Raw genomic sequence first — 25,442 nt, 5'->3', positions numbered from 1 at the left:
AAATATCTGCAAAAAAAAAAAAAAAAAAAACAGATCGTTATCTTTGCTTAGGCATAACTGCATTCTAATACAGAACATTTCACTTACAGAAACAAAGTGTTTGTCGTTCGGATATCCAAAAAGACTTTCCAAGAATGAAGGAGCACTGCTAATAAACGAAGTGAGAGTTAGAGATTTTGTAGGGTTAGGTCGGCGACGGAAAAAAAATAGAAGATTAAATAAAAATCTTACCTCCTTTTGTCGGACAGTTGATTTCGTCTCGTCGGCGAGGAAAAACTTTGGATGAAGAAATTGAAGAGGAAGAAGAGAAAGAAATCGCAGAGGAAGAAGAAAAAGAAATCGCAGAGGAAGAAATCGAGGAATCAAAGAGGGAGAGGGAGAACAAGGGATTTGAAGACCAAATCCACCATTTCCCCTGAATACTTGCCGACGGACAACGATTTCCGCAAGAAATCATGCTGAAACGGATGGAAATGACAGAGTGAAGTGTGGGTGTCACAGGCGGCAAGACAAAACGAAGAGACGGTTTCCCCATAAATTTCCAAATCTCTCGATCCCCAAATCGCTCGTTAAATTAACGAGTCAGCTCGCGAGCCAACGAGCCGAACCTGGCTCTGCTCAAGCTCGACTCGTTAATGTAAACAAGCCCATTTCTATGTTCGAGCTCGGCTCGAGCTCGAAATATAACGTATCGAACCGAGCGGCTCGCAAGCCAGCTCGGTTCGAAGCCCCCTTAGGTTTAACCCTCTGTAGTTAGAATGGCCCAATTATCTTTGTCTCAATCAATTGCACATATGGAGGAGGAGTTGTAGCAGACTAAAGAAGCATTGACCCAAACTCAAAAGAAGTTTAGAAATATACAGTGTCGCACTAAGGAGTGTCGTGCTGAAGAGCGACTGAATAATCTATACAAAATGACTATTACAATTAATATGAAGGCCATCAAGGACGAGATGCATTAGTTCTTTCAGCAAATGCAGACTCTTGCAAATGTTTTATAGTTTTTTATAGTATTTCGTGTAATTTTTAAATTATTTATATAATTTATAATAAATTATGATTAGTGAAATTTATTTTGAATTTTATTGTATATATATTTTTGCATTATATACATTTGATTTCATAATTCAATTGTTTATTTTTATTTTTATAATATTATTATTTATAATAAACAGGAAAATATCAATTTTAATTAAAAAAATTATAATTATAAGAAAATAGAGGTTGTGCTTGTGTTGCCTTAGAAGTTGTTTAATGAATTTGTATCTTGGATGTTAGATAATAAGACTCTTTATTTACCATTTGTTCAACCCTTTCCCTGACCAATTCCCCTCATCTGCCTTAAATACTTCATTGGGATAACCTCTACTCGTTCAGAAGTGATGGCATGATATTATTGTCATCTTGGTTACAAGCAGTACAGGAAACAATGAAAATCAGGAACTGCAGGATAGCCTCTGCCTCTGCCATGACCTAGATTGGCAGGCAATGTTGTTGTGGACCAGAGGAAATCGATCATGTAAAATAAAAATAAAAAATGTGAAATTGCCATGAGTTCATGCTCTGATTCTCTCGACAAAATTTGAAGAAGTCTCTCTTTATGATGAGTCTTCAAGAGCAAAATTTAATTACTTCTTACTGATGGAAACCCCAAGAGCAAATTTGATGAAAGGAGAGGTCCTTTTAACCTCTTCCCAGCCTTCAAATTCCTCCATCTTTGATCCTCTCAAACACATCATGCTAGAGCGAGCTGTCAACTGTAGCATGCCATACACCAACTGCTGTAGTATGTTGGTTCAACATATGTAGCTCCCCTAAAATCATTTCAATTTCAGGATGTGAAAATTCTCCTATTGAAAATTTATGAACTTGATCCTTTATAATCACCCAGCTACTTCCAGGATCCTTTCTTACTCCAATCTTTGCCATTTTCTTCCTGACTTCCAAAGATTCTTTCCATAAACCAGCTTCTGAGTAGAGATTTGACAGAAGAACGTAAGAAGCATGATCATCGGGATCTAACTGCATCACTCTTTTTGCTGATTCCTCTCCTATACTTACATTCTTATACTTCCAACAAGCACTTAGTAACGTTCTCCATACTGAAACACCCACATTGTAAAGGCATCCAGAAATGATTTTATATGCATCATCGAGTTTTCCAGCTCGCCCAAGAACATCAACCAAGCAGCAGTAATGTTCAGATTCTGGCTCAATCTTATAGTTGTCGCACATCATATCAAAGAAGAACATGCTCTCCTCTAGGAGGCCCACATGACTACAGGCTGTGAGCAAACAGATGAAGGTTGTTTTGTTAGGAGCTGTCTCCGTTTTCTCCAACTCTTTGAATATTAGAATTGCTTTTTCTGCTCTTCCATGCTGCGCCAGTCCTGATATCATAGTGTTGTAGGCAACAATATTAGGATTATTTAAATCATGAAAAGCACAAATAGAATCCTCTATGTTTCCACATTTAGCATACATGTCAACAACCGAGCTACCAACATAGACCTCTCCACCAAAACCAGCTTTAATCATCAAAGAATGAAACTGCCTTCCAACATCTAAAGCTGCTAAGCCAGAACAAGCAGAAATACAAGAGGCAAAACTGAATTGAGTTGGACCAAACCCAGCCACTGCCATTTCCCTACATCTTCTTAGAGCTTCCAATTCAAGCCCATTCTGCTCAAAAGCTCCAATTATAGTACTCCACGAGACTTCATCTCTCCTATACATGGTTTCAAAAGCTCTATCAGATTCATATATGGCTCCACATTTAGAGTACAAATTGATTATTGCATTTCCCACACTAGTTTCAGAACCATGAACTGATTTTACTGCTTGGCCATGGATCATGCGACCTGTTCCCAAATCTAGTTTACTCCGACAGGATTTTAGAACAGCTATAAAGGTACATCCATCAGGTTTCACACCTGCAGTTAGTATTAATTCTCGGAAGAGACTGATACAAGCTGGTGCATATTCTTCCATCTGAGCATAACCCATAATCATAGAATTCCAGGCAACAATATCTCGATCGTGAATCTTTCTGAAAATTTTCTCTGCATCACCCATTCTACTAAAATCAGAATATAAATCTAGAAGAACACTGGCCACAAGACAATCAGTCAGGTAGCCAAACTTTAAAACCAGTGCATGCAGTTGTGACGCTGTTTCCAAATCTTGGTTTACTGAACATGCCTTGAGAGCACCAGACAATGCATATTGGTCAGCTGTAATTTGTTGTCTACGCATTTTTTTGAACAAATTCAAGGCTTCTTTGCCCTCTCCATTTCTTACATAACCTGAAATTGCAGCACACCAAACAAACCCGTCCTTTTCAGGCATACTGTTAAAAACTTTCTGACCGGAACCCATATTGTGGCACCTCAAATATGCATCTATAAGAGCACTTCCCAGAACCACATCACACTCAAATGCAGATTTCAGAGTTAAGCCGTGAATCTGTTCCACCTCCTGTACAGTATAACAGCATTTCAGCATGCTTGCACAAGTAAAACCATTAGGGGCCATTCCCTCAAGTCGCATTGCATAAAATAATCTGAGAACTTCATCCAGGTCACCAGCTTGTGAGAACCCAGAAATCATTATATTCCAAGAAACAATATCTTTATAAATTAAATAATAAAAAATACAACAAGCACTATGCATCAGACCCATTTTGAAGTACATGTCTACAAGTGAACTACCAGTAAATTCATCTCTCTCCAGCCCAAATCGAATGACCAATCCATGAATTTGAAGACCCACTTCAAGAACTTCCAGACTAGTGGAGGCATGGATCGCCACAGAAAAAGTGAATTGGTTTGGCCTCGCACCTGAACAAATCATCCTTTTGAATAATTTAATGGCAGGTTCGAAAGACCCATTATGAACGTATGCCGTAACGATGGACGTCCATGAAACGACGTTCTTGTGTAGAATTTTGTCGAACACTTTCTGTGCACCCCGCAAATCGCCACACCTGGAGTAAAAACTTATGAGGGTGTTTGCGAAAAAGGTGTCTGAAATGGTGCCATGTGTTATCAGCCGTGAATGAATTTGTTCGCATTTTTCGTTTGACTTTGATTTACAGTGCTTTTGGAGTAACACTGAGAATGCTGTCCGCCCGCTAGATTCGCAGGATCTAAAATGTAGAGAGCGGCAGTCGCGAGGGAACTGGCGGGAAAAGAGAGGACGCCGGTGGAGCATGACCTTTGAAGAGCATAGATTTCATCCCGCAAAAAAATTACAACAAATCACCTCCTTTTTTCTGACGTGATGGTCTTCAATCTTTGATTCCCGAATGCTCCGCAAATGGCTAATTCAGCCGTCCAGCCACGGCAAAGCAGGAGGCTAGGAGTAATCACTGTGAAACAAATACAATAAATTACATTCTTGTTGAAAAATATTACTGATCCAATTTTGAGAGAGAAAAACTAACTTGGATCACTTTTTCTGTAAGCACCATGCACCGAATCTTCCAAGCTCACGGTGAAATGTTACCCCTTTTTTAGGCCTAATTTTCAAAATCTTTTAAATTTTTCAGAGAAGTGAGGTGATGAATGAGGAGTTCAGTATAAGTTAACAGAGAGCAGGCGAAAAGGACAAGAAAAACAACGGAATAGGAAAGAAAATGAGAAGGCAGTTAGGAAGTAACACCTCTGTATTGTATCAAACAGATAATTTTGCTGCTAATTGACAATTCATTTGAAGAGTAGATGCACATTTTCCAAGTATGAACATCATTAGCTTAAACTAAACAAACATCCAATAAAACTGAAACTTATCTACAGATAATCAAGCAATATTAAACAATTTATAAAGTATGAAAGATTTAAATAGCATGAGCAAGTATGTTAGGTCCCTTAATAGATAATCTACCAGAAATGGTGGAGCATTCTTCAATAGAATATTTATTCTGAAGTTTTTAAGTATCAGATCAATAGCATTGCCTCTTAGAAATTCTTTGCATGGAATCGACATTTTTACCTTGATAATAAGTTCAAAGTATCGAACATCGAATTCCAAAGTAGTTGGGGTGAAAGCTTTAATAACTTCTTCACTAATGGTTTCTATTAGAAAATACATTTAGGGATATTTTGGTTATTTTACTATTTTAGTGGTTAATTTTCTCTATGTAATCTTGTTCTACATGTTAAATTATATCAATTTTATTGGTATTTTTATAATTTATAACTCAAAACACCTATTTAAGAAGTCTCCTAAATTCGTGCATAGTTACCAACGAAGTTTTTTCAGGCTCTTCATAAATTTCTTTTTCTCATTTCACCTTTTTCTCTCAATTTTCTCCTCTTCCATTACCTAAATCTAAAGTATATTTTCTCTTGTACAAAGGGGCACTTTAAATATATATATATATATATATATATATATATATATATATATATAGAGAGAGAGAGAGAGAGAGAGAGAGAGAGAGAGAGAGAGAGAGAGAGAATTTTTAGGTTGTTAGGGTCCAAACAGCCCACACAAGTATAACATAAGCCAACACATCATCTCATGTAACCTCTACATGTGTAGTAAGTAATTTAAAAAGTCAATTTGCTTTGTTCAGTAAAATAAACAACCTTGAATATTGTCTACTAGTAGTTAATTTGCATCATTCTAGTAGTTGAAACAGATAGTCCTTGTTGTTAGTAATTAAGGATGTAGTAGGATCTTTCCACCTTCCATAACATCATCAAGGCACCGTTTTTCTTCTACAAGTTTACAAGGGCTAGAGATAAATTTTCATGCATCTATTGTCCCTGACTAAGATTTTTGGTATAATTTATGGGCTAGTGGACTTGATTTTTAAGAGTTACAACATTTTCTAGTTTTTGTTGTTTTTGTTTGTTTTTGAATGATTGATTACACATGCACATTATATGTCCATTTGTGCACAGTGTTGATAGCTCTGATAGGCTTCAAGATGTAGTCGGATGTGGAGTAGCTTCACTTGTTCAGCTTGTAGTAGAAAGTGGACGAAATGGTAGGGATCAAAATTGACCTTCCAAATTGAGATTGTCTTTATGTTGGTCATGGAGCCTTGTCTTTTTCGTTTACATTTTGTTGAACGTGGCCATTCAGGAAAAAACAATGGAAGGGGCTACTTTTGTATGAAAAGGGAAGCAAGCCAAAACCTAACCCTATTATACAATCTATTATTGAGTCAAGAAGGCGTTTATGCCTGGTGTAAATGTTCCCGTCTTTATGCATATACAATACTATTTGGTATGCTAGGTGAAATGCTGTCAGATGCGGCATAGGCGACACAGTCGGAGAGGGGTGCAACATAGGCAACACAAAACTGAAGATGGACATGACATGGCCAAAGTTGGGTGCACAATTAACATCATTGAAACAAGGTTTCTAGAGTCCTATGACAGCCCCCAAGTCATCAAAATGACGAGCCAAAGGGAGCAACAACAACATTAGGCGACTCAAAAAGGCCAAAAACAGCTAAGACAAAGGTGTAGTAGCAGTAGTAGGGGTGTTGGGGTGCACACCCCCAATGGAAGCTGCATAGGCATGCACGTACATGAGCAATAGGCACGCAATCGCATGTGGGAGCGCGAGCAAGCATGCAACCTACAACTGGTTAGTTGTTTGATTCAAAATTTGAAATTTGAACTAGGGAGCTCCAAATGGATTAGGATGAGATTTTCTAAGGTATTTTAGGGCATGTGTTATAATGCCAAGTTTAAATTTGAATAAAGGAGTCGTAGTATGATAAAAGGACAGGGGAGTCCTATCCTTAATTCAATTATAAATAGGCCTTGTAAACTCTTGTAAACCATCTCATTTTTGTGCAAAGAAGCTTCCATTAGAGCTTTTTTTTCTTCAATTTTGTTTTATTTCTTCTTGTTCAAAATAACTGACTAGCCTACTTTCGCTCGAAGTGAACTAGGCCGCATGCTAGGGTTCTAGGAGTGATTTCTCACTAAATCTAGAGGTGTGACAATTGCTACTAGTGCTAGCTCAGTTTAGAAGAATTGCTATTAGAGCACGTTTGAGTTGGAATGAATTATCGTCGGAGCAATTCAGCCATGACGTCCTCAAATCTAACTTTGGAAGTGCAACCTACCAAAGATAAGAATAAAGTTTCAAAATCTAATTCTCATTTTACTTCTTTGGAATCGATGCTCGAGAAAGAGAATTGTTAAAACTCGAGTAGGGAGTAGAATATCCAAGAAGTTGTGGACATTCGAAAGCATAGCCTTGACGTGATTCAAGGGCTGGAGGAGGACATTCATAGTGTTGAAGTCAGACACTTGCATTTGCTTAGATGAGATGCGGACTAGGTTGGAGGAGATGCAAAGATGGTGATTATGAATAAAGTCATTCTAAATTGGGGAGGTCTTCCTTCACAAATAAATATTAAAGTATCAAAACCTAAAGCATACAATGGCATACAATATCCGAAGGTGATTGAGAATTTCTAGTGGCAAGTGAAGCAATACTTTAAGACTTTCAAACTCACAAATGAGGAAGTAAAAGTTAGTACCACTTCAATTTTTCTTATCGATGGTTCTATCCTATGGTGCAGACGAAAAGTTGGAGACACTGAGAACGAAAATTTTGTGGACACATGGAAGGATTTCAAACGTGAGTTGAAGTGTCACTTCTTTCCTAAAGATTTTGATTACAAAGCAAGGAAAGAGTTACAGGCATTGAGACAGAAAATAAATAATTCGTGAGTATATTCAATCATTCACTTCCTTAATGCTCAATATTCCTAACATGATTGATGAGGATCTGTAATTTTTCTTTTTGGCGGGACTTTGTCATTGGATCGAGCAAGAGTTGAAGCATTTGGAGGTGAGGACCCTTGCAATGGCTTTGCCCACGGTTAAAAAGTTGATTGATTTCTAAAGGAAATTTGATGAAAGTGTCATCAAGTCCACCAAAATTAATAAAAAATATCACAAGGAGAATCACAAGAAGAAACCTTATTGGAATCAAAATTCCAAGAATGATGAGGGGAAGTCTAATAACGAAGTAGAGAAGAAGAAACACTTTGACAAAGATAATTCCATCAACCAAAAGCTCAAATGTTTTATTTGTGATGGAGATCACATGATGAGAGATTGTCCTAATAATAAGCTACTTAATGTTGTCAAAAGGGATGAGGGCATTGCACAGTCAAGTGGTGAGCCTAGAATGGGTTCGATGATGTTACTGAATTCCGTCCAAGCCCACATCGAGAAGTCTTACATCATTGTTAGTAAGACTAAAAAGAGATCTCTTTTATCTTGATGTGTTGTTGAATAACAACAAATAAAGGCCATGATCGATATCAAAGCAAACCACGATTTCATCTCAGAGGAATAAGAGAGGCGAGGTGCGGTGAGGCAACTATGCTAAGGTGGGAATGAAATGAAAGTCATATGAAAGCTATCATTCCAAAGCCTAAGTAGTGCTGAGAGTAGCCAAAGCAGTGCTTGAAGTGGCCAAACACACTTGGGTCGTAATAAAAAAAGTGAGTGGGCCTTCTTGACTTCAAAATAGTTCCAATGGACGATTTTAATTTAATTTTGAGGATGGATTTCCTTTGTACTTGCAAGGCGTTTGTAATGCCCTACATGGGAAGGATACTGACTATCGATGAAAAGGGACCTTGTATGAGATCTAGAGTGGGAGACTATGTAAAGGGGAAAGTTGTTATACTTTTAGCCCTCTAGCTTAAAAAGGTCTTTAAGTGTGGAGAGTTTACGTTTCTTGTTTCTTTGGTAGGAAACAAATAATGGGTTAAGGTCAGTTCGTCCCAATTGAAGAGGAAAAAGTCTTAAAGGAGTTCTAAGACTACATGTTATAGGAGATGTCAAAGAACTTGCCTCCAAGAAGGAGGTTGAATACATTATCGAACTCAAGTTAAGTTACAAATAATCGGCCTTAACACCATTCTGCATGGACCCAAAGGAAGTTCGAAAGTAGGTCGAGGGAGAGGATAAAAACCAATTCATCTAGCATAAAGCTTCATTTGGAGAATCAAGTACATTTGTGGCCATGCCAAGTGATTATGCAATGGCAATGGCATTCACAATGGGACAATCTCCTACGTTGTTTTCAAACAAAGTTGGGAGGAGCCCAATCGACTTGCAGATTACGAAAAGATGGATTAGCCTCATGTTTTATTGTAGCCTACCAATGAGCAACGTGATGAGGACATCTGCATTATTGTTGGGAAAGTAACAAAAGTTCTGTCTAATCAAAAGCTCACACTAAAAGATATTCAATGTTAAGGATATGATCAACTAGTAATATGTGTGGTGAATAGAATAACATTTTAGTCTTTATTTCTATGGGATTGTTCATATATATACTATTAGCATTATTTACTCATCATGTCCACTAACACTAATTACAACACTAAGAGAAGTCAATCCATCAATTTTTAATGCAAATTTTACTTTCATGGCAAATGAGAAGATGAATTACAGATGCAATAAATTTTGGACAATTTGTTGAGGATCAATAACTTGGATCTAGCAAAGGACCACGCCTCCACGCGCGTCGATAGCAGCTTGATCGGGCGGACGCAGAACAGTCCGGCAAGCAACCGTCTACGTTGGTGAGGAACACCCTTGACAAGAGTCTGTAAAGCGTCGGCGCGAAAATCGAACCACAGAAAAGACGTATACGTAGCGACCAGAAACCGGAGATCCATTCCAATTCCCAACTCAAGCTTTTTGTCTCTCGATGGCAACGTCTTGGGCATCCGATGCGCTCCCTCCTCTCCTCTCCTCTCTCATCCCAACACCTGTGAGATAAGGACGAACCTCCTTTGAAGCAATCCTTCACCCAGTCAAAAAGGTTTTTGGAACGAAATAAAGGTGCGTAAAATACAAATTTCGCTTCGTCTCTCTCGATCCTTTAGGCATTCAGGCCTCCCAAACTAAACACTTTCTGTTCGAACACGTGCCACACTCGCTGGAAAAGAGAAAACGCCAAGCGGAGGTGGCATGGAGATATCGGTGGCGAACAAAGATGTCTCGCGGGCAAAAAGACATCTCCATGAAAGAGCTTTCTCACATCTCCCCTAAAAATATCACAGAGGATATACTCATATTACTATTTCATAAAAAGAACGAAACAGATATGCTCATATTATTCTACTTTTAGGGTATGTTCGAATCCTTAAAAATAAAAGAAAAAAAATATATAATCATCAATATTTTATTTCTAAACATTGAAGGAAGATAATCCTTTATCATCACGCCTCTTTAATTAGAGAGTCTAATCTTGTCTACTAGTTAACATCGACACAAACTCTAGTTTCGTTTGTCATTCGAGGACTTGTTCGTAGGGGAAATATAAAAATGCCAGTAATGTTAGTATCCCCTAACGGCATCTCTTATTTTATCACTAATTATCTGCCCAATTTGTCAATCTGATCAAGGGAAACTTCTCCTGAATGTTGTTATGCCAAATTTTAATTGACCCTGCCATAAACGGACTATTTGGCGACTCTGTGAAGCTTCAGACCATTGGACGCGACCATCTGGGTTTTCAATTGCCCGAGTTGTTCCCGAATGGAAAAGCCTGTTTGTCAGCGATGTATTCTAATGAAGGAAAGTTTTCTCCTGTTCATGCATGCGATTATGGTTTTAATGACGGTCTTATCTGTTGGCTCTGCTATAAACTGACTGTCTGGGGATTTTTATGTAACTTCAGACGAGGCCTGTTTACTTGTTTAGGTATTTTTGAGAAAAGGACCTCCTCCCTCACTTTCTCCGAGGGAGAGTATCTGTATCTGTCTGGTCGACCCCGGAGGAGGTCCAACCGGTACAGATTACACAGGTAACAGAAAACCCCAGAAAACATCAAAACAATTAGTTTCAACTCATGATTGGGCGATAAACGAGACCGGAATCAACAGTCCGTTCTTTTTCTTTTTCATTTACCGGTATGTCGTTTGCTAGATGTGTCTACAAATAGGGCATGAACAGCGGACAGATATTGTTGTCGTAAACTTTTAGGGTCGTTCTTTATTTATTTATTTTAGGCTTTCGACTGAATGCATTTTCAGACGGACTCGCTGAAACCAAAGGGTTGCATTTTGGATGATGTTTATAGTGTGATGATGGTGCCCAAGGAGCTCGAACTCGAGAAGGAGAGCGATTTCGAGCTCCGACTCCAACTTCCGGATGCGAGAGGAGCAATGAAAGTGAGTTCCTTTAGTTCGTTGAATATGTATTTTGGTTGAGTTTTTTGTGGGTTCTGTATGTCTTGTTATATTATGATCTTCTCACTGTGTTTTCAGTTAAGCTCTATTGCCATTGTTGACGTACTCTTACATGAATTTTATAGGCGATGTTCGCGTTGTGATGAAGGAATCGTTTGACCGTTGTGTTGTTATTAAAGTCGTCTTCATCGAATCTGAAAAATTCGCCGCTAAATTTTTCTTTTTTTTTTCTCTTCTACTTACTCTTCCTTGGTATCAATGGGGGTGAGCACTGCAAGATATCAGTTTTTAAATAATTTTCAGTTTGGTTTTGGTGTTTCTTCTTTCTATCTTTAAAATTGTCTCAATGACAGATACTTCAGCGAACTGAATTGGAAGCTTTTGTTGTTACCTAAGTTCGAAGTTTGGCAATTGTTGCAAGTGAATGAAATTTTTTCTGTTCTGTGATTTTTTGAGTCTTTGGTGACGTTTGTGGGACTCTTTGTGGCCTTGAATGATTTTGTTTTTAAATAATTTGCAGTTTGGTTTTGGTGTTTCTTCTTTCTATCTTTAAAATTGTCTCAATGACAGATATACTTCAGCGAACTGAATTGGGAGCTTTTGTTGTTATCTAAGTTCGAAGTTTGGCAATTGTTGCAAGTGAATGGAATTTTTTTCTGTTCTGTGATTTTTAAGTCTTTGGTGACGTTTGTGGGACTCTTTGTGGCCTTGAATGATTTTCACTTGCTACTTGTTTTTCATAGAAAGAAGTTGTGTGCTTTTTAGTTTTGTGAGTACTAGTTTGTGGTGCTCTCAGAAGTAGATCCTGAAAATGTCTTTCATGTTTGTATTGTTCTTCAGAATTTTGTTTTGTTTAAGTGGCAAATGACAGTTCTCGCTCTTTCCCCTTTCCCTAGTTTACATTCCATTTTATTTTGGATATCCTGCTTAGTTGATGGATAATGTCTTGTTTATGGTCACTTGTACCTTTATTAAACAATAAAAGACAACGTTTCTGTGATTGATCATTTTATCGCTGTGGTTTCTCTCTTGGCCTGTATTTTTTCATGCTTGTGCAGTATATGGATAGGCGATTACATGTCGAACTGTTCCATACTTGTTTTTGTTGTTTGGAAAGAGTATCTTCAATATTTATGAGTTCAGAAGCATGCAATGTATCCTGATAGATACTCAATGACACATATAGAAAAACGAAACTAAATGACATGTTTAATGTCATGTAGGAGTGTTTGAAGAATAGAGAAGTTGTGGAGTTCCTTAGCGGGGCTTTAGCAGGCGCAATGACCAAAGCTATTTTGGCACCTTTGGAAACAATCAGGTCTCTCTCTCTCCCTCCCTCTCTCTCTCTCTCTCACTCACACACACACACCACTTTCATGTTGTTAGTATGGGCTAGTAGCTTTGGTCCACCTGAGCTTATCTATCTCTGAAAGGTGCTTCTAACGTTTAATTTCTGAAATGGCAGTCACACACACACACTCCCCTTCCATGTTGTTAGTATGGGCTACTAGCTTTGGTCCACCTGAACTTATGTATCTGTGAAAGGTGCTTCCAACATTTAATTTCTGAAATGGCAGTCAATTCCAGCAGTATTACTTCTAGTAATTTTTAGCCATTGAAGCCTTACTAACAACTATTGTTAAGTATCCATCTTCGAATTGTTTTTTTTCCAAGTAACTGATGTCATACCTCGTTAAGCCAACTACTTCTAATTACCGACATATAGCACCAATATTGAAGATTTTGATATTTTAATTCAGGCAATCATCAGTGTTTGGATTTGATCTTCTTTCAGCACTGTAGGTAATGAAAATTTTTCTCGAGGGAAGTGGACAGCTCTATCATGTTTGGCAATATAATTCTCCATTAGCTTTCATCACTGTTATTTTATGCATACATTCTGTCATAGGATTGGTGCAGTCTTCTTCATGTCTTATGAGGTATAGACATATTGTAGAATGACGTATATGCCATTGCTAGTAATTGAAATGATCCATTGAATCATATTAATAATTTAAATAGCCTGAATGGGAAGTTCATCATTTGTGAGAAAATACAGCCTGCTCTTTGTACTAGTGGTTTATGATTTAATCATTATTGCAGAACGAGAATGGTGGTAGGTGTTGGATCAAAACATATTGCCGGCAGCTTTTTCGAGATAGTTGATAAGCAGGGTTGGCAGGGACTTTGGGCTGGCAACACCATCAATATGCTTCGTATTGTTCCAACTCAAGCAATAGAGCTTGGCACATTTGAATGTGTAAAGAGGACAGTGTCAGAGGTCCAAGAGAGATGGAAAGAAAATGGACCCCATAAATTGCAAATTGGTCATGTCAGTTTAGACTTGTCTTTTTCATGGATTTCTCCAATCGCTGTTGGTGGGGCAGCTGCTGGGATTGTGAGCACTCTTGTCTGCCATCCTCTTGAAGTTTTGAAGGTAAAGGAAGTTGATTGTTTATGTGGATCATCAAGTTACAGAATGACAACTTAAATGTTTTGGGTTTTTTTTCTGGTTTCAAAAAAAATATTCTGTATATTTTCCTTCTAAATGATGTTAGTGGTGAACTCTGTACCTCTTTTTATCCAATCTCTTAAATGACTGTTTTCTTTCATCTTTTTCATTTGTATTCTGTGATGTAATATTTTGATTCACTTGAAAGAACATGCTAATTGTTGTTTTCTTATTGTACAGGATCGATTAACTGTTAATCGTGAGGCTTACCCGAGTATCAGCCTTGCTGTGCAGAAGATCCACAGGGATGGTGGAATTGGCGGTTTTTATGCAGGCATTTCACCTACACTAATCGGTATGCTACCTTATAGCACATGCTACTACTTCATGTACGAGACAATGAAATCGTACTGCCAAACAAAGAAGAAGAAGTCACTGAGTCGTGCGGAGATGCTCCTAGTTGGAGCCTTGTCAGGTGAGGCAACTGCCTGAGCTTTCATGTAGGTTCACATCTGTACAATCTTGGACCACTGACGCAAAATGCATATATTATGCAATTCTTTGCTGCCACAGAAAGATTTGATATCAGAAATATTTTCTATATATATTTGTCGCTTTGAATTCCTTTTGGATACGAACAAGATTGACTTAAAAAAAGAAAGAAACGCCATTCGCTTATATTTTTGATAGTGCTAACCAGCAATTATATGCTGCCTAAATGTGCCACTTAAAGTCTCTAATTTATTCCTGCACTTATGTGTTTGTGTTCAACTTTTCTATTGGGCTGGTTTAAAGGAATCCTTTAGTTTTTTCTGAACTTCCATCATCGTATCGACTTTATTTTTCCTTTTATTGGTGTACCTGTTTTTAACCCAGTTGAGGGATATAAAGATCTAAGATTGGGATCTGATTTGGTGATTCTGATGTTAGTAGGGTGATAAAGTTATTGGCCCTGAATCTCGATTGGTCATTTATTAAATAATTCTATTCATTTGAGTTTTTGGTTATATCGTCATCTATTAGGTTTTACTGCCAGCACAATCAGCTTTCCTCTGGAGGTGGCACGAAAGCGCCTCATGGTTGGATCGCTTCAGGGGAAATGCCCAACCCACATGGCTGCTGCTTTATCAGAAGTCATTCAAGAAGAAGGTTTGAAAGGTCTCTTTAGGGGGTGGGGTGCTAGTTGCTTGAAAGTGATGCCGTCTTCTGGGATTACTTGGATGTTTTATGAAGCATGGAAGGATATTTTGCTCGCTGAGAGACTACGTCTATGATGGTTTCTCTTCTGCTACAAGCTAACGAGGACAGTAAAGGAAGCACTGTTTCCCGTCTTATAGGATTAACAGAAGCTGGATCATACTTAAATGTCATTTTCTATTTTTTTTTGTTCACCCTTATTTATACATTTGAAAAGAAATTTTTTTCTCGAATGATGTTCTAGCTGGTTCTGTACTGATCATTGTGTCATGGTGGTTATGTTCTTTACCCGGACCAAAAGCCCTCGCTTCTTGTCCATTGGTGCCGGTCAAAACTTGTTCTCTGTATTTTCTGTAGCTTCTCTGTCTCGTTAGTCCAGCTTTAGACTCAGAAAATACCAGCTTCACTTAAACGATTTGATCAGGGTTTTAGCAGAGATTCACAGACTATCTATACTTAAGAGTCAAATCTATTAAACCGATTTATACCCAGTTACCTCCAACATTTGGAGAGACTCGAATTCGAAAATCAGTTGGAAAACCCCACTCTGTTTCGGTGAAGAAACTCTGAACGAAGTCGAGCTTAAACCCTAACGTGAGAGTTTTCTGGTAGGTTTGCGTGTGAGTTAAGGAAGATGAAGAAAAGAAAAAAAAAAAAGAGTGGAATGGGGATGGTGTGGCAGTGAGACGCAAGTACAAACAAAACAAAAGCAATCGCCTTTACAAGTACTCAACGCATCATCAACTTTGCTTTTGGAGTGCGACTCCAATTCAACCTCCATTAACCTCCACTGCTTCCTCTCAATTGCCCCTTCATTTCCCTTCATTTTCGTCTTGCCACAACTTTTAGGCCTCCAACATGCAGGAGGAAGGGCATGTGGGGAGCAAATTCACTTAGCTTTTAAGAACAAATTATATTTGGAAATTTGCCTAAAATTTTAATTTTTTTAATATCAAGTAGATGCCTAACTACCATAATTAAACTCCGAAGGAAAGTTATTTTAAATAATTTTTAGATTTTTATAATTATAGAGGAAGGGCCAAAGAGAAACGCCAGAAATTACCTACAATTGTCTTCAATGGCGACCGACAAAAGCTTTCCAAAATCGACTTACATGATTTGGCATTTCGAAACATTATCGAATACAGCTACATGAATCCGCCGAACCAGAGCATGCGCTTTAGGAGTGGTTATCCAGAAAAATTGGGATGCAGGGGAGGGCATTTTGCAGAGAGGCGGCTTGCTTTTTGCAGGACCCGATCTGATTTCTCTACTATTCTTACTGCTTTATGACTTTATCAAGCCTCTTTTTCTTTTCAACAAATCCGCTTTCTCGCTCTCTATCAAGACTCGAACCTAATAAATGGAGCGACATCAGGGGAAGAACCCCCCCCCCCCCCCCCCCCCCTCCCATCACCAAGGCTTCGGAAAGCACAGCAGCGGGTATGAAGAGGAGCGCCTCCGATTGGGCTATCGAAGACTTTCTCCAAGAGGAGATGTCCGCGGCGGTGACGGAGGACAACCCCGATCCCAGCTGCTCCTCCAGAAGCCACGAAACTCGATTTCAGAGAGCGACGAGGGTTACTAGTAGTTCCCACGCGGCGGAGTTTCTCGGCGTGGAGGGAGACGTCTGCTGCAGCGATCTTAGCTTCGATTTCGGCAACGCGGTTAGTGATCTCTCGAACCTCTCCTCATAGTTCGACCTTTCCCGCCAGAAAAGTATTTGGGCCACAGACGGGCCACACCAACTTTGTTTATGAGGCTTTAATTTGTTTTTTTATGGGCCCCCATTTTGGAATTGAAGTTTTATTTTAAGATAAGATATTAAAATAAAAAGTTAAAATATTAGGTCAAGAAATATAGTTAATCAAAGAAAATGATAAGGATTATTTTATTAATTTAAATTCGTTCGAAGCAATATTGTCAAAATCAAACCGAACCAACTGAGATGTTTATCTTTATTGGAAAATGTCTCGAAATCTCAACAGGAAACTATAAGTAGCTATTCGAACTGCGGCATGTTGAAAGCAGTCAGCGATATGTGGTCTCAGACTCTCACTCCCCGCCAGTCCGGCGTTTCCGCCACCATCGACTCCCCAACATCCATCTGTGGTATGCAGCTTTCGTATTTAATCTACATCTTACTTATTGGAATCAATATATGAAAGTCGATTACTGCACGCAGCAGCCGCCTGACAATAATCGGCCTGATCAGACAGATCCAGTACAATTATGCACTGTTTCTGTTGAAGATTGATTAGTCCAAGTAGTTGGTCTCGTCCATAATTAGGCACTGTTTGCAGTGATTTAAGACGCTTTTGTCTCTTTCCCTGATCACCAGCTGGTAGTCCCACTTCGCCACTTCAACCCAAGAGCGGAGATACTCAAGCGCGGGGAGCAACGAGTGGATCTTCCAGGGAACTCTCCGATGAAGACGACGCTGAGATTGAAGCGGGTCCCTGTGAACAGAGCATTGATTTGAAACGGATGAGAAGGTAACCAACCAGTCGATCACACCGCCGGCCCTCTGTTCCTGATGACTGGGGGATCACTACTCCATACTCCCGAACTACATCAATGAAATGGATCATGAGTTAAAATTTTCTATTTTGTGCTAATCCCCGTCGTGGTACCAGGAAAGTGTCGAATCGAGAGTCTGCCAGACGATCAAGGAGAAGGAAGCAAGCACACTTAGCTGACCTCGAGCTACAGGTACAGGACACCGTTTATTTTGAACAAAACAGGCATGAGCCTGTAGATTATTAGATAGAAGACATAATTCTCTGAATTTGAAATGGGTCCTTGTTTTTATCAGGTTGATCAGCTAAGAGGAGAGAATGCTTCTCTGTACAAGCAGCTTACAGATGCCAGCCAACAGTTCGGTGAATCCAACACTGATAACCGGGTGCTGAAGTCCGACGTGGAGGCCTTAAGAATGAAGGTAAAAAGTCTCGTCCTTGTGTTTCAATGAGGAAAGAAAAGAAAAAGAAAAGAATCTGGTAAATGTATGTTCAACGGCCGGTTTCAGGTAAAACTCGCAGAGGATATGGTTACCAGAGGCTCCCTTAATTCCAGTTTGAACAATCTCCTTCAAAGCCATGTGAATGCAGCCCAAATGCTAAGCAGCCGTAACATGTGTCGGCCATCAGATGTCCCAACGAGCGTAGGGATCCAAGGGATTGGTATTCCGAACACGGTGGCACTGGAAAGTGGGGATGCTCAGAATGGAAGTCTAAGGAATAGAGTGAATCAAAACAATCCAACGCAACTAATTGCAGGCTTTGAGCATGTACAGAATAGAATATCTGATGATGCCATGAACTGTGGATCAGAGAACTGGCCTTGGGACTCGCTTGTCACTTTGCCATCCAAGCAGATGTAAGGCCACCCACTATTGATTGCGTCCCAGTGGCGCATGGTTTGCTTTGCTTTCTGGTCTTAGTTGCCTTTCTGTTTAATTTTCTGCTCAGTAGACGCTTGTCTTCTAATTTTTATGCAAGGACCACTCTTAGTTAATGTTTGAATGACTATATGTAAGTGTTCTAAGCCACCGGCTGTTTTACGATGCAACACAGATATTCCAATCCAACCACATTTCTCCGAGCAAATGAAAATGGAAAACGGCTTTAACTCATGAACCAGATTAAAGTGTACAAGAATAAGAGCATCCTCAACGATAGCCCTGTCCTAACTCAGGTAAAAGAAAATTGTATTCACCTCATCTATTCCCTTAAAAGAGGACATGCAATCACAAGATATGAAGCCTGTAACCTAAGGTTTTCCGACCTGGAAACGGAACCCAACCTGAGTTCCTCAAAACTAGAGTCAGGTTGGCTCAACCCAAGTCTAGAACCGAACTAAGGGTGGGTTGGAGGAGACTTGCCCAAAATAGAAATGACAAGTCTGAACCTGCCGAATCACAGGCTGACCTGTCTATCTTACAGGTAAACTACTAAAGATTCTCAATGAGAAAACTAAAATTATTTTGATGAAAAAGAATTCTCAATGAATCTGGACTTTTGTTCCCACCCCATCCCATTGAAGGAGCTAAAAAGCCTCCAATATCCGTTTTGCATTCCTTTTTAAAGAAGATTTTGTTCTTTTTTACTTATTTTCTAGGGCATTATTGAAGTCAAAGTCCGATTCCTGCGACTCTTATCAGTGATTCGGCTGTGTCAGTCTATATGCTGAGGACAGAAAACAATAAATGGATACTCTAGGGCAAAGAACTGAGGTTTTGCCCAATTCTTTCATCGTTTTTTAATATATTTTGTCAACAAACCTTAGAAACCAAAAGTAATTACCATTTCATTTTCAGTATCATTGTTTCAGCCAGCAAGAGATCAATGAAACCTGACTGAGAATCCAAAATCCAACTTTTGCTTCTTATGCATCTAGTTGATCACGTTCTCTTGAATGATAGACAAATGGAAAATCCCATTCCCAGCTTTGGCAGAACAAATCAGAGAGACAGAAAAATCTTTACATATCAGCCAGGTCGGAACATAAGAAATAAGAGTTTTCATCTTCCATGATCTTCTACTATTCCTTCAGAAGAACTCCAGATTCTCCTCTTCCTCTTTCAATCTCTATACTACACCTTAAGAAAAGACGACTCTCAGTTGTAAAAAGGTCTTTCAGATATTGTCAGACACTAGCCTAGAGCAGAAGAGGGGGGTGTGAGGGGTTGGGTTGGGTAAATTAGCCACATTTTTGGATTTCCTATTGCAGGGAATTTTACTGAAGAAGTTTCTATTCTTTCAGAGGGATATATCTCTTAAACACATAAAAAAACAGAGGAAGTGCTTTGTTACATATCCATGAAACTTATTGGAAACATGACAGAACTCCTTAAAGAAACTTAATCCAAATTATTATCAGAACCACGAATATGTAATTTAGAACGAAGAGTCCCCTTCAAATTTTCATTGCTTTAATCTGCCAAAATTTACTTTCAAAAAATATATGACATGATTTACTCAAACAATGAAGATCGAAATTTCTGGGGAAAAAAAGTGAGACATGAGGGTAGAAAATGATAGATTTGAGTAAAATGATGAATTTAATTATTTCAACATAACCTCTTGATATAACCCTCTTAGATTCTATATGTGGCCACTCAGAGTCTTCTATATATGACCCTCAAAACTCTAAAAATGAGGGGTGTGATTCACTTTCTACATTAGCTTCTAAATAACCATTTTTTTAACAAAAAAAAAGAGCTAACTCTCTGACCCTCAAAAGTTAGGGCCTAGAAAAATCTCCATTCCTCTGTTTCTGTGCAAGCTCTCTTAAATGAGTAAAAAAGGCAGGCCAGCAGAGGCCTTCGCCCCACCTCATTCCCCCCATCCTCTCCTCCAATTGCCATATGGAAAGGGAGAGGAAGGACAGAAGTAAGACCTCCTCCTGTCTCCATTTTTCACAAGGGGATGTAAAAGGGTCTATTAATTTGATCCAAGCGTCAATGCATCATAAACTTTTTTAATTCAACTAGACCTACTTGAAAATTTGAAAATCTCTGATGTAAAACTGTTTCCACATAACTAATCAAATGGAATCATTCTACAACAAACGCAATCAAATGGAACAAAGAAAGAGCTTGAATGGAAGAGTTTTACAAAAAGATAGCCAGTGAAGAGTTTGTTAATAATTTAAATGTGCAACTCTGGGTACTGACCTCTGTGGCCTCTAAAGAGTCTCTTGAACTCCAGCAGTGGAATCTCGCCATCTCAGAAACTGAGGGGATGTATTGATGGGCTGTGAGCTTTGAAACAAAATGTAAAGGCAAAACAAACATAATCCTGTAACAAATAGTAACAATGAGAATGTAAAACAATGGATTTTAATTATAATCCAACTAATGTAAACCAAGTAAATAGAAATGGAAAAATTCAATGATGGAAGGAACTGGATGCTAGAGAGAGAGAGAGAGAGAGACCTGTGTAAGCAACAGTCGCACCAGAGGCCAATCGTCCCAGAGCAGAGAGCAAATAAAGAATCACAACCACCTAAGAAGAAGAGATATAAAATTCACAGTTTCCTTTTCACATGATAGGACAAAAAAATCATGAATTAAATAATTGCCTATGCTAGAAATCAATCTTGAAGATGCTCCATCCAGCAATTCTATATGAGATTGTAGGAGAAAAGGAAGGACAACGATTTCACAAGCAGGCCTTTGAGATTATCATTCCGTACAGTCAGTTCTACAAGCAGAAAAATGTACAGCATAAACCACTGATTGAATAAGCCTGCCTAGCTACTATAGGGTTTCTTAACATAATAGTAATAAAAACATCTAAATCATCGAGTGCCAAGAGCAAATGAGAGAAGAAAATTGAGTTAACAAATGCAGGAATAAGATAATTCTTTTTTGACAGATGAATCCCATAATCCTGGTGAGACTTGAACCCAATGTCTCTCATAGAAAACTTCCTCGTGTAGCCATTGAGTCAAAGGCCAATCCTCAGGAATAAGAAAACTCTTGTCAACCTAAGAGAGAAAGTTACACAAATGAAACTGTGATAGCTCATAAAAAGAAACATATAGAAGATAGTATTTATAAGTACAATATTCTACTAGATATAATTCAGTATAGGTGGCTAACTTAATTAAATAACATTGGAAATCTTACATGACATAAAGCCACAGTCATGTGAATAATTCATGCAAGAATGCATATACATGTTGGACTACTAAGTATACATGAAGCACAACTGTTCTGAGGCACAAATGCGAAGAACTTAATCTGGGAGCATTGCTTCTCTAAAAAGAGATTTACAGAGGATCTAACAGGCACTTTGGTATTTTAAGGAGGCAGCAGCTGCTTGTTGAAGAGCACAAGTTTGTGATGCCATTTTTACTATGTTTTCTCGAAATTACAAGTAACATGTTTTTACCCATTTCATTTTTATCGTCATCAGAGTGCTGTCCCAACTACAATGGGTCCTCGCCCTTCGACTTTGCTCTATCATCACTTCCGTCATTCTTCCTCAATTTCCATCCAGTCCTCTCTTGACATTAACAAAGACCTTATATACTGCACCAGTAGGTCTCTATAGAACATGCCCAAAGTATCTCAAGTGACTCTCTCATTTTGACATGTATTACAACTATTACTGATATATTAATTTCTAATTTTATGAAAATAAAGCAAAAAAGAATTCATTAAGAAGTCTCTCCAAGGAGAGCAACAGTACATGGAAAGGAGATATGGAAAAATGGCAAAAAAAATTAAAACTTTTAAATAGACAGAGAGAGAGAGAGAGAACTGCCAACAACAAGTTGCTGTCAAGTGAGACACTTTCCCTAGCCAAAGAATCCACCACTCTATTTGCACCCCTAGGGAGATGACACTAAGTCTTACTATGAGTCTAACAATGTCAACAATCTCATCATAATATATCAAAAAGGTCCTATCATTATAATACATCAACAAACACACTAGGGGTATTGTTTCCCTGAACCCAGCATTGGCTTGCTCAATAACAAGGGGCATAGATAACCTGACAAAAGAGAGTCAAAAACCCTAAAGGAAAGGCCTTAGCTTGGTCGTCTTAGGTCAAATGGAGAAGAATGCACAAGGAAGATATTACCTGAAAATCTAAACAATTCCACCCCCATTGGTAGATCCAAGCTTCCCACAGGAACTTCCATCAAAATAAAGTTTTAGAGAATTGGAGGGAAAGAGGTCCTAGAAGAGTGTATCCTATGGCTGAAAAGACAAGTTAATCGCCATTTCCCAGTTATTGCTAATGAGAGAACTGAGGCAGATGGAGGTTTCGTAAACTTTGTTGGCCAAAAAAAAGATGCAGTGCATCAAATCTTCAATGACACCACCGATTAATTTTTGCTTATTCTCAAAGGTTCTACGATCAAAATCTTTTCAAGATTCCATGATATGGTAGCAGATGAAAGCATCCAATAGTTCTTAAGAAATTCGCCCAAGAAACCATAAAACGCTGCTCAAGCATAGTTATTTTGTTGCACATAAAAAGTTAATTTCTAATCATTTTTTCCCAGTTTGTTGCACATTTGACGCAGCCATACTTGGGAGTTTGCTAAATTTAGTTTATCTTTATTCTTAACAATTCCCTACTTTCATAAGTTGTTTATACTTGAGAAAGTGCCTTTTCTAGGAAGTTTCTCTTTCTATTAGAGAGTTTTTTTTTTTTTACTGTAGGAGTTTTCTCTTCCATATCAGTTAATTCAGTTAGGACCTCTTATGCTGTAATAGCTTCTTTCTTGGTTTTTTCTAGTTTATACCTAGCTTCAAAATTGGTTTTCAATAGTTCTAAGTGCAAACTTGGCACAATGTTTTGCTATTCCCACAGGTTGCACCAACATCCATCGTCAACATTCTCATCTTTGCCTTTTTTACCTTCTGTAGATGGTGCTTCATCATTGCCTCACACACCCCTTCTTGATGCTTGTTTAAAAATTGTCTTATTGGTCCTTGGCGTATTTAGCTTACACTTATCACAGAGATGCTAATCTCCATTTCAAACACTGAAATTTAATTTATGGTAAAAGTGACGCCAGTTCCTCCCAAAATGATTAGACAGAATTAGGAAGCCCCTTTCAAGCTATAAGCATAGGATCTTTTCAAGCCCCAACCAATGTGGGGCTCTTCTCTCACTCATAAAAATTCTCACTCTAAGATAACTACACCTAAGACATAGCACACATGTACAAGTATAGACCAGTGAACATTTTTACCCACCGACACTGCCCCTAACATCAAGGAATATGTTGACAACTTGACCAATGACATGGAAAACATATACACATGAGTCATAGAGAACAAGCATATAAGCCATACATGATCATGGGCTTCTGTTGGCTTTGATATAATGCTAAAGTTGGGCCGGTTCCTCCCAAAATGACTAGCTAAAGTGAGGAGGTCTCGTCCCAATTAAATATTTTCAAGCCCAAAATGTGATGACTGTAGACAGGTGGGTTTTGTTACTTAACCACATACATATCACAACATATTAAAACCTCCTTAATCTCTGTTCCTTTCAAACCATTAAGCCTCGGTGACAAAAGGAGACTCCTTGAGGTATAACTTGGCCCGGAATAGAAAGGAAATTGTCACTCAAATGCAGTTTTCAGTGTTTGTGGAGATCTTATATAAAGTTATACTTGCAAACTTCGGATGTTAGATGTAAATTTCTGAGTCCATCAAATACAACAATGATCACAAAGTCAGAAGGGAACAAAGCTCAAAAATAATAACTATCCAGGGGAAAGACAGGAGAACATACTAGACTCATATTTTGATGTATAGAATTCCAAAAAGCATATTCAAAAAAAAAAAATCCGCTCACGCAATGAAAAATAGAATGTTAAAGAACAAAACATGAGACAAAGAGAAAACCAAAATTGGCAAGTAAGAAAATGACCCTGAAAAACAGCTTCTTGTCATGTCCGGTCGCTGCAACTCTCAGCACAGATTCAGCTGCTCCAATTGTATTTGCCGTGCAAGCAGCAATTCCATTAGCAGTGTCCTGAGAAATCTGCCATTCAAGAGGATCCACAGGCACCCTAAAAACAATTCAAGGGCAACATATAAGAATTCAAAATCCACTAGCTATACGCAAGAAATATCACGCTTTAATAAAAGATGTAAATATATTATATATCCAACACATATCCACAAATCACAGCAAAAAAAGAAAAAAGAAAAAAAACTAAACAATAGGGCCCTAGAATCATTTGCTTGAACTTTTGACATACTATTATTTATTATTATTATTTTCTTCATGTCTTCCTTGTAGTGTTGAACTTGCAACAGTTGAATTTCTTGGATATGAATTTTCTGAAAAGGAAAATAGCCTTATGTTTAGGAGATAATTTTTACTATCAAACAAAGTAAAAACTCTACAAGTTGTTCAAAATTAAAGCTCATGAAGAATTATATAAAAGCATATATGAATTGCACATATGTTGCAGCAAAATCAGGGAAAATGGGTTTTTGATTTCTTGACACAGAAAACCCAAATAATACAATATTGTCTTCTCAAAATAAACCAGAGTTCGACATCGGTACAGGAAAAATTAATTTAGTATGAAAGTAGGAAAAAGAGAGCAAGTGAGTGAAGTTACGAGATGTTCATCTGACGGAAAAGCATTCCGAGAATGGCGAGGGAACAGAGAAGAACAATAAACACGTCGGCTACGAGGGAGACAACACTCGAGTTCCGATAAGCGCAGTGGTAGTAAACCAACGTTCCACAGATCAGAAGAACAAAAGGCTTCCCTATTTCGTTCCGGTAGTCCATTGCTCCCGCGCCGTCGGCCTGTATAACTCAGCCCCGGCGGTTAAGGAAACCAGAAAATGGAAAGTCCAATTACGGCAACTAAAATGCTCTTGATGAAGACAACCGCTGTTAACCTTTGTCGCCTACGCTTCAACGGGTAGACCGCGGACATTTATGAAATTGTTGTCCTACACATGCTCCGGGCCCAATAGGCCTTGGATTCTCGATCAGGGTTCGTGTAACGAACTATTGGATCTTTTGGCTCAAGATTTGAACTCACAAGAATATTTAGTATTGTTAGTATATAATTTGAGACTCTTGTCGATTTATTCATAGGCAT

At 38.4% G+C, this 25,442-nt stretch overlaps 4 protein-coding genes across 7 annotated transcripts; 2 read left to right on the top strand and 2 right to left on the bottom strand.

Moving 5' to 3' along the window:
• Nucleotides 1–1,366: 1,366 nt before the first annotated feature.
• Nucleotides 1,367–4,485, bottom strand: LOC137942053 (pentatricopeptide repeat-containing protein At4g13650-like). The gene is made up of 2 exons (XM_068787728.1): nucleotides 4,445–4,485; nucleotides 1,367–4,369 (listed from the first exon to the last, which is right to left on the bottom strand). The coding sequence occupies exon 2, from the start codon at nucleotides 4,210–4,212 to the stop codon at nucleotides 1,741–1,743; it is 2,472 nt and encodes an 823-aa protein (XP_068643829.1). The 5' UTR covers nucleotides 4,213–4,369; nucleotides 4,445–4,485; the 3' UTR covers nucleotides 1,367–1,740.
• A 6,195-nt stretch (nucleotides 4,486–10,680) lies between these two features.
• On the top strand, nucleotides 10,681–15,076 carry LOC137941477 (probable mitochondrial adenine nucleotide transporter BTL1). Its single transcript, XM_068786916.1, has 6 exons — nucleotides 10,681–10,806; nucleotides 11,083–11,173; nucleotides 12,415–12,509; nucleotides 13,295–13,628; nucleotides 13,884–14,118; nucleotides 14,667–15,076. Exons 2-6 carry the CDS (start codon nucleotides 11,087–11,089, stop codon nucleotides 14,915–14,917), a joined length of 1,002 nt encoding a protein of 333 aa, XP_068643017.1. The 5' UTR covers nucleotides 10,681–10,806; nucleotides 11,083–11,086; the 3' UTR covers nucleotides 14,918–15,076.
• A 1,159-nt stretch (nucleotides 15,077–16,235) lies between these two features.
• Nucleotides 16,236–18,390, top strand: LOC137941300 (bZIP transcription factor RISBZ4). The gene is made up of 6 exons (XM_068786647.1): nucleotides 16,236–16,507; nucleotides 16,829–16,952; nucleotides 17,182–17,335; nucleotides 17,477–17,552; nucleotides 17,656–17,781; nucleotides 17,869–18,390. The coding sequence occupies exons 1-6, from the start codon at nucleotides 16,286–16,288 to the stop codon at nucleotides 18,220–18,222; spliced, it is 1,056 nt and encodes a 351-aa protein (XP_068642748.1). The 5' UTR covers nucleotides 16,236–16,285; the 3' UTR covers nucleotides 18,223–18,390.
• On the bottom strand, nucleotides 17,388–25,230 carry LOC137941301 (reticulon-like protein B23). Of its 4 annotated transcripts, none has more exons than XM_068786650.1 (5): nucleotides 24,948–25,230; nucleotides 24,245–24,386; nucleotides 20,779–20,848; nucleotides 20,518–20,641; nucleotides 17,388–17,409 (listed from the first exon to the last, which is right to left on the bottom strand). In XM_068786650.1, exons 1-4 carry the CDS (start codon nucleotides 25,121–25,123, stop codon nucleotides 20,529–20,531), a joined length of 501 nt encoding a protein of 166 aa, XP_068642751.1. In that variant the 5' UTR covers nucleotides 25,124–25,230; the 3' UTR covers nucleotides 17,388–17,409; nucleotides 20,518–20,528. The 4 variants fall into 4 exon arrangements, with proteins under 4 accessions (XP_068642751.1, XP_068642750.1, XP_068642752.1 ...); XM_068786649.1 differs by lacking the exon at nucleotides 17,388–17,409 and adding an exon at nucleotides 19,155–19,440; XM_068786651.1 differs by lacking the exon at nucleotides 17,388–17,409 and adding an exon at nucleotides 19,420–19,434.
• Nucleotides 25,231–25,442: the final 212 nt, after the last annotated feature.

The sequence above is a fragment of the Aristolochia californica genome, unplaced genomic scaffold, assembly GCF_029961685.1.
Source record: "Aristolochia californica isolate CCGP_79_NKW_82.1479 unplaced genomic scaffold, dmAriCali1.0.hap1 SCAF_9, whole genome shotgun sequence".
NCBI classification, from domain to species: Eukaryota; Viridiplantae; Streptophyta; class Magnoliopsida; order Piperales; family Aristolochiaceae; genus Aristolochia; species Aristolochia californica.
Note: the sequence above shows the minus strand (reverse complement) of the source record. Positions and strands in the feature narration are given on the sequence as shown.

Coding starts and splice junctions, on each gene's coding strand:
- LOC137942053 (XM_068787728.1), bottom strand. CDS start 4,212: ATGCTCCACCGGCGTCCTCTCTTTTCCCGCCAGTTCCCTCGCGACTGC.
- LOC137941477 (XM_068786916.1), top strand. CDS start 11,087: ATGATGGTGCCCAAGGAGCTCGAACTCGAGAAGGAGAGCGATTTCGAG. Junction 11,174..12,414: donor ATGCGAGAGGAGCAATGAAA/GTGAGTTCCTTT, acceptor AATGTCATGTAG/GAGTGTTTGAAGAATAGAGA. Junction 14,119..14,666: donor CCTAGTTGGAGCCTTGTCAG/GTGAGGCAACTG, acceptor GTCATCTATTAG/GTTTTACTGCCAGCACAATC.
- LOC137941300 (XM_068786647.1), top strand. CDS start 16,286: ATGAAGAGGAGCGCCTCCGATTGGGCTATCGAAGACTTTCTCCAAGAG. Junction 17,336..17,476: donor GATTTGAAACGGATGAGAAG/GTAACCAACCAG, acceptor TCGTGGTACCAG/GAAAGTGTCGAATCGAGAGT. Junction 17,553..17,655: donor TAGCTGACCTCGAGCTACAG/GTACAGGACACC, acceptor TGTTTTTATCAG/GTTGATCAGCTAAGAGGAGA.
- LOC137941301 (XM_068786650.1), bottom strand. CDS start 25,123: ATGGACTACCGGAACGAAATAGGGAAGCCTTTTGTTCTTCTGATCTGT. Junction 24,387..24,947: donor TTCCGTCAGATGAACATCTC/GTAACTTCACTC, acceptor AATTGTTTTTAG/GGTGCCTGTGGATCCTCTTG. Junction 20,642..20,778: donor TGCGACTGTTGCTTACACAG/GTCTCTCTCTCT, acceptor TATTTGTTACAG/GATTATGTTTGTTTTGCCTT.